Source organism: Carcharodon carcharias, chromosome 23 (assembly GCF_017639515.1).
Source record: "Carcharodon carcharias isolate sCarCar2 chromosome 23, sCarCar2.pri, whole genome shotgun sequence".
NCBI lineage: Eukaryota > Metazoa > Chordata > Chondrichthyes > Lamniformes > Lamnidae > Carcharodon > Carcharodon carcharias.
In genome coordinates this window covers 37,882,025-37,889,971 of record NC_054489.1, presented here as the reverse complement: position 1 = coordinate 37,889,971, position 7,947 = coordinate 37,882,025, and the positions used below count along the sequence as shown (strand labels likewise).

The 7,947-nt window shown below is 40.3% G+C and overlaps 1 protein-coding gene across 1 annotated transcript; it reads right to left on the bottom strand.

The window, feature by feature from the left end:
* Positions 1–2,422: 2,422 nt before the first annotated feature.
* gh1 (growth hormone 1) lies at positions 2,423–6,262 on the bottom strand. The gene is made up of 5 exons (XM_041173557.1): positions 6,253–6,262; positions 5,471–5,634; positions 5,232–5,348; positions 4,570–4,710; positions 2,423–2,623 (listed from the first exon to the last, which is right to left on the bottom strand). Exons 1-5 carry the CDS (start codon positions 6,260–6,262, stop codon positions 2,423–2,425), a joined length of 633 nt encoding a protein of 210 aa, XP_041029491.1.
* Positions 6,263–7,947: the final 1,685 nt, after the last annotated feature.

Genomic DNA, 7,947 nt, shown 5'->3' with positions numbered 1-7,947 from the left:
TATTACAGAATTCTTACAGCGCAGAAGCAGTCCATTCGGCCCATCGTGTCTGCACCGGTTCTCCGGATGAGCAGTTCACCTAGTGCTTCTCCCATTAACGCTGCACATTCTTCCTTTTCAGGTAGCAGCCCAATTTCGAATGCTTCCACTGTACCTGCCTCCGCCACTCTCTCAGGCAGGGCGTTCAACGTGAACTGACAGGAGGCAAGCAGGACAAACTGGAAGTGACCCTGTTCTGTGAACAGTATGTTTGCTATCGGGTACCATAAAATGCCTGATGCATTCAGATCACTGATCTGAAAAGTTACATAGGAATGCACAGGAACAGGCCATTTGGCCCAACCAGTCCATGCCGGTGTTGATGCTTCATCCTTCACAATGGACGTTTGTTCAGCTTTCAAGACGTTTCACAATACCACTTTGATAATTCAGTCCACATTAAATTGGTTAGCACATTGCTAATATTAGAGTTTGCTCAGGGATGCTAATTAGATTTGAAAGAAACTATCATTGAGCAGAATCATCCCACATCTGCACTAAGTGCAATAGCAGTTGGGGAAAAGGACATTTTAGCCACCGGCCGCAATGGTGGCTTTTCGCGCCATATCGTCCCATTCCTACCTCATTAATTATGCAGCTGCATGAAACACAACGCTGCTGGGGGGCTCCAATTTGACTGCCATGCCGTTGCCTCGCTGCTTCTTTATGCAGGGAGCCATAGTTAAACTGCAACTGCGCGCACACTTCTCAATGCTTGCAGCCCAGGTGGGCACCGGTAAAGACATGGCCCCAAAGGCTAAGAAGAGTGCAGTCCCCTGATTCAGTGTTACATCCCTGGGACACTTTCTGGACACTGTAGAGGTCAACATGATGTCCTCTACCCTCGCTCTGGCCGCAGGAGGCCCATCAGTCTCACCAGTCTGGCTTAGGAGGCAGTGGCAGAGGTGGTCAGTGCCAATGCTGCACACTAGAGGTTGGCCATCCAGTGCAGAAAATGGATGAATGATCTCATCCGTGCCACCAGGGTAAGGCAACCATCTCATCACTTTAAACTCACACACTCACAAGCCCATCACACATTCACTGGCATCTCACTCGCTGCCAGCTCAAGGAACATCACCACTCACCCTCTCACACAAGGCCTCACATGAATATCTGGCCTCATCTCCTCTGGAGACTGCCTCCTCAGTCCTCACCATTTTGAGGCCAGTTGCACAGATCAACATGTGTCTCCACACACACCCTGGGATAAGCCCTTCCCCAGTACATTCCTCACCCTGCCACCTCTTCCCTTGTCTGAGGCCACTTCCCCCCCTTCCCCAAGCAAGCCCTAACTTTGCAGCCATTGAAAAGCCATCCCCACCTTACAGCTGGCCTGGGAGGTAGACACCTGCCCATGAGCCCCCCACAAAATGATGTGGTACTGCCTGCGAAGGCTGGCACTAATGACCGCAAGTGCTGCCCGAAGCAAGGTAGGCAAACAAGCCTCGAAATTCTAAGTGACACGCAGCTCGCCAGGTGCACATCGCTTATGTACAGTTGTGAAACACATTGGCATGCAATCACGCCAACGTGCCCGGATGATCAAGTGTGGGGGTATGATTCCGGCAAGCAGAGCTTATAATTATCTGCAAATGTATTAAATTGATGTTCTGGACACCCAGTGCAGGAAACGCAGGCCACCATTGACCGATGAAGCAGAAGATCACAAGCTGGTTTCACAATGGCGCAAAACTGATTTATGGCCTTCTCACCATATTGTCCACCCATGCCCGCCATGAGACCCAATGCAAATGGAGGTGGAAAATTCCGGCCATTGTCTTTTTGGATTTGAGGACCCAGCAAACATGGATTTTTGAAATGGGTCTGTACAAAAAGGACACAGTTTAGCAAAGATGATTAAACTCTTAATACAATACATTAAGGTTTGCAGTGGTAGTAAGTTTAAAGCCACACTTAGACTTGATGCTTTTTTTACATGTTACGGATCAATGTAGAGGAAGATGCTTTAATCTGCTTCTAATTGCAAGTGTTTGAAGCTGATTCTCCATGCCCAAAATGAAAAGTGTCCCATTCTTGATGAAAGGAATATTTTCCAAAAAGTTTTAAATAAACAATCAGAGACTTGTTGGCAATTCAATGCAATAATTTATTGCAAAATGCAAGATAAATATTTGTTAAGTTTTACTAAGAAATTTTGGATATTGATCACAATTGCAGAAAAACATACACCTACAGAAAAATATTTCCCACAATTCCTGTACTTCTACAACTAAATTTCAGAGATCCAACATTATTATAACACATATAACTACATAGACATATTGTTTTTTTGAAAATAATCAACTTTAAGACAGATTCTGTGTAACATTTTGAGTGTCTTTATCGAGTTTTCCTCGCTCATTTTGTCTATAACCTTACACTACACAGTACAGTTACTCTCTGCAAAACGTTTGCAATTCATAACTTTCAGGTAGGTTTCAACTTTGTGCATATCCTTCTTAAAACAAGCCAGGAGACCATAGTTTTTCATCAAAGCTTCCTCACTTAAGTTTCCATCGAACCTGTCATAGGAAAATTTCAGCCAGGCAAAACCTTGTGAAGAGCCTCCATCTTCCAGAGTCTGCGAAATAATAGAGCAATTTAGTTTTAAAGCAACTTTATAAAGGGAGCATTTTCCAGGAATTCATTAAACATATAGAATAGATTCGGTGTAGGTATATATTGACTCTGCCTGTGTAACATGAAGTCAAACAAAAACAAACTGTTTACATCATATGGTACAATGTTTCTTCAATTCATCCTGTGCCATATTATTAAACTAAAGCCAATTGATTAATTGATGGAGGCTACCATTTTTTCTGTCATCCTACCCATTTTTGGAAAATAAATCCCAAAAATCAACCAAAACCACCACATAAACCTTACTTGTGTATGTTATGAGAGTAGCACATGGAAATTTGGTAAAGAATACAAGAATCCTGGGAATTCAAATGAAAGCTTACATTTTGTAATTATGGTTTATGAAGTTACCTCAACGTTCTGACATTTGATATCTTCTTGTCTACCTGTAATGTTATACAACAGGTAATGCAATTATGAATAAGTAAATAGCTTGATGAGGCCAATAAATTCATGGGTATCCTTTGAGCATGGGTAGCCTTGGAAACTAGCTCTACTTCTGAACCAGGTTTATCATAGGGAGGGAAAAAAGAAGTTATCCAGTTCATTGAGTATGTTGCTTGCACAGCTTTGCTTATGGATTACATCAATTCCATTTGATTTACTAAAGAAAGATTCTTCAACGTGTCCTTTATTTTCTTTTACTGCTTTATTTTTCTTCAGTCTCTCTCTTTTGACCTTAATTTACGTTATTTTTAATGATATTATTCGTTACTTTGTATGTTTAAATGCTGTGCTTACCTTGTTCCACACCCTAACGACCCATTTGGCCGAATTTCAGTCTCCTTTTACCAACAGAATCTAAAGGCTCCGAAGAAGTCACATTGTACAGGAAAAGGTAATGTAGCCAGACCTGCTGAGATTTTCCAGCATTTTCTGTTTTTATTTCAGATTTCCAGCATCCGCAGAATTTTGCTTTCATCTAAAGGTTGGTTTGCCAATTATTGAATTGGTTGCATTGCAGTTGAACATTACGTCATTAAAACAATTGATCAAACAAATTATGTATTGAGCGCACCGACCACCTAATCGGGCATTTTGTTGATAGGCTTGACAGACTAGGCATTCTTATTGATAACAACTGAAGGGTTAAAATCCATCTGCCACTAATTTTCCCATCAAAATAATTGATCCATAACTCTTTGAATTCTATTAATCCCTTTTATGTTCATCGCCTGGCCAAAGAAAGTAACAACTTTTGTGTGTTTACCAGCCTTTTCCATCTTTACTACATGGCAAAATGCATCACTTACAATGAATTAATTTCGAAGTGCTGTCGTTATTTTTATGCAGGTGTAGTTTAAAGTCAGCAGCAACGTTTACATTAGTCAAACTGGCCTCCTCAGTATCATTCATCTAGTGTGAATAACTCCACTCGACACTGCTCCAAGCCACCTTTATTATCAAATGTTTCGTTCTGCTGTTTGATCAGTTTTCATCAGATGCGTTATTTGTTAACCTTTTTTGTAAGTTTTATATGTGGGACTATATCAGATATCTGCATAGAGTATCTAGGTTTGACTCCATTCAACTAATAGTTACATCCTGAAAACGTATTCCGGCAGATTAGTGAGGTACTTAATACATGTTGCTTCTAAATTCATATACACATGAGGGCCAAAACCCCGAAAATGCTCTGGACCGTTTCCCCAATCATCAGTGTGATGTTTTCTCTTTAGCAAATGAATCACTAGACAAAACAATGCTTTCTAGCAATTTTAAAACTGGTAAAACGTACTTAAACGAACGTAAGAAGAATCCATGCTTGAAACAAGGCCTGAACAGAACACGTCAACATTTCGTCTGTTGTGTCGACTTTCCTCCTTGTTGCGAAATTTTAACACGTGTTACGAATATAGTAGCGCTAGTTGTATTGTGAATGCTTACCTTCATCAGAGCATAGATGCCTTCTTCCAGGTCACGCAATTTGTCATAGACCCTGTCCGAGGTCCTGAAAGCCCTACTGTTCTGAACGGGATTGAGCCAGGACTGAATGAGCAGCAGCGAGTACAGTAGCAGCTCCCTATCCTATGAGAGAATGCGAAATATAACTTTTTGTTCCAATCACTTCCAATTATAGTACAGGTCCTTTTTCTAACTTCAAACATGCAACAAGTCAGTGAACCATCTAAATATTCATTCCTGATAACTCGGTCACCATCTGGATCTGTTTTCGGGCTGATTAAGTAATGGCTTTAAATGTGTGAAGTTACAGTTAGAATCATCATCTGTGGGTCCGAGTTGGGCTCCGTCACCAGCCAGAAGAGTCATAAATATAGCTAAGGTCAGTAATACAAACTTTTGTTCGTTCGGTGATGGGCCAGGGGTTAATGCGAGAGAAAACTAGATCTTAATGAAACGAATTTGACCAGAAAGGACAAAACTTCGATTAGAGATATTTAGTTAGTTGATATGGTTTGTGTCAGAGGCTTTTACTCTATATCTTTGTTTTAGTGACAAAAGCCATTAACAAATATCCAATCTTTAGTGTCCAAAGCTGAATTTAGGTTTCGATGTTTTTTGTGTGTGCCTGTGTGTTTTTTAATTACCGATCGTTGCTGGGCATCCTCCTTGCCAGTGGGTGCTGGGATGGTTTCAGACTGGCAGAAAGCAGAAGGTGAACTCTTGTGAGAATGGCGCTGCTCTTCAGGGATATATTTTCGTTCCTGAAGAAGAGAAAAACACGCACATACAAATTAAACGCATGTTGCTCCTTGGGTTCTACAACAAACCAATTGCTCAAGCTTATTATCTTCCATAAAACTTGCGTTTAGAGTTCGCTACGTACGAAATCCTTGCAGGTTTCTGCGGCGACGAGATGCAGGTGCTGTGCCCTGTGCACAGCCTTGGCGAAAAGATCAGACAGAGGCAGCAAAGGGTACGCTTCCAGATCTCTGGGGCACAGCATGGAAACCCACACCAGGGCCAAGACAACGGAACACAGTGACAAACCTAGCGTGGGGGGAGCAAAGAACAGTCCTAAGTAAACTGAAAATATATCTCGTTAAAAAAAATGGGGAAAGAGGACAAAAAATTTATTCAAAGTCAAAGGAATGGGAAGATGCAAGACAAAGAATACCCAATACTTAAGATTATTGTCCAGGGAAATCAACAAAAATCAAGAAGGAAGAGGTTTGTATCTGACTCTCAGGAGGGAAGGACAAGGATTCCACTGAGTGTGAACTTCACAGGGCTTTAAAGTTTTTCCATTTTGGCATGGAGCGAGTTATTGAATAAAATACAACATCAATCTTGTAAGCCTAAAACAGTGAACAGTTTGCGGATAATTTCCAGCAATGTTCTAGATATTAATGGGTCCACAAATCTATCATTGAATGATGTGATTTCTGTTAGTTCAAAGGAAGATGTATCTTCAAACAAAAACCAGAGAGTTTGGAATGACTGGCATGGGAACAAAGGTCGAAACTCAACACACAAAACTGAAGCTTGGCAAGGTTAATAAAAAAGAAACATGTGGAAGATGAAAAAAATTGAACAGACACTTTCAGATAGAAATATTTAAATACAAATCAAGCAGACACCCCATCAAGATAAACCAGGAGATACTACCTGAAGCCATCATGTCAATGCCACTGTAAATAAGGAACAATATGCAGGAAACTATAGGCAAGGTAGTTAGTTCACAGGATTGTAATGTTGCCTTCAACTCAACAATTATATATATAGCAGTTTGAAATCCATGCATAAATTGATATTTAAAGGAAAAAAACAGAATGTTTTGAATGTAATGCATGCTGTGTTTTTTTTATATGGAAAACAGGATTATTTGCTTCCCAAACATGTTATTAGAAACACAACCCCTGATTTGTTTGTGTGCTCAGGACAATGTCCTCTACCATTCACTAAATAAGTGATAATATTGCACTTTGGTTCCGGGAACCTGAACTGGTGACGGGGGGAAAAAAAAACATGAAGCAGCATGTTTTTATTAAGTGTTTTGACATGACCAGTGTTTCAACTGTGTTTCATCTTGACCCCAGGAAAAAAAAATGCACACGCTGATCAGTAAACATGTCAGTGGTATACATTTCACAGGGTGAGGAATGAATAAGACATCGCCACTGAGCTGAGCTGGCGTTGTGTTTATGAAGCTTCAGTAACATCTTGCCACTTTGACATTTCTAATCACCCACACAAGGTACATAACAGTCAGAAATAGATGTACAAGCGGTACCCTTGTTACCTCTCAGTGCCCCCTCTCCGTAAGGATTTTAAAAAGCAAATATTTAATGGAGTTTTGGACAAGTAGTGCTTCTCTATCTCTCACAGCTATTCTATGTCAAATCTATTAGCCTGTTTTTCTTTATGACTGTCTGCATCAACTCCTTCAAGAGAAAGTCAACTTCTGGTACCATTTTCCTCTTTGCCCTCTTTCAACCCAAGCGTTAAGTGATAACACCTGCGCTAAAATAGAAAAAGAGTGGAATTAAGTAAAGCATACTAGCATTGGTAGGACTGCACCACACTTGGCATCCACTCTGTGTGTTGTCATTCTCACGTTCAGTGCACAGAGGTAATTTCCTCTCCAGACTTTTGAACTTGGATAAAAACAATATTTGAGTCTGGAAAGGATTCAAAAATGCACATTTATCATCAAAATTGTTTTGAAATTTATCATATATTTTCTGAACTGATATTAGAATGAAAATATTCTCAATGTATATTTGTACTGGAACTTATGCCAACACCAGAAGTTACAGTACAATTGAGTGTTGGGTCGCTGTATGACCCATGAGAACTTTACAGACAAAGAGCCTATCTCATCTTGATCTGAGTTTCTTATAACCTAATACAAAAGCACATTTCGGAAGTGTCTATTTTGAGACAACTCTCCACCTCCACCTCTAGGACTTTTAAAACTTATATGTTCAAACAATATTCATATGTTAAGAAAAAAAATGATCCCACTAAATCACCTAAAAAGACTAGTAATGGAAAGAATGGGATCTGTGCATGTATCAAAGTCTGAAAGCAGAGTTCTGCTGTTACTGCACTTCCATGCAAATCAGGTTAGGCCTAATCTGTAGTATATAGCAAAGGCCTCCTGACTACTAGCGACAGCAAGCAAATCCTGGCCTTACATGAGCATCCAGCTTTCATGTAGTTTTAACGGCTGAACTCTGGCCAACAATTCCAGCTATAGCTGATATTTTCACTGCATTTATTCAACCTTACACTGCATGCCGAAGGATCTTGCTTTGAACCAAGACTAAAATTGGGTATATTTAGAGGCAGAGACCAAAT

Excerpts from the sequence above, each read along its gene's own strand:
- gh1 (XM_041173557.1), bottom strand. Across the intron at positions 4,711-5,231 it reads AGGATGCCCAGCAACGATCG|GATAGGGAGCTGCTACTGTA; the intron begins GTAATTAAAAAA and ends ATTCTCTCATAG. Across the intron at positions 2,624-4,569 it reads GCATCTATGCTCTGATGAAG|ACTCTGGAAGATGGAGGCTC; the intron begins GTAAGCATTCAC and ends ATTATTTCGCAG.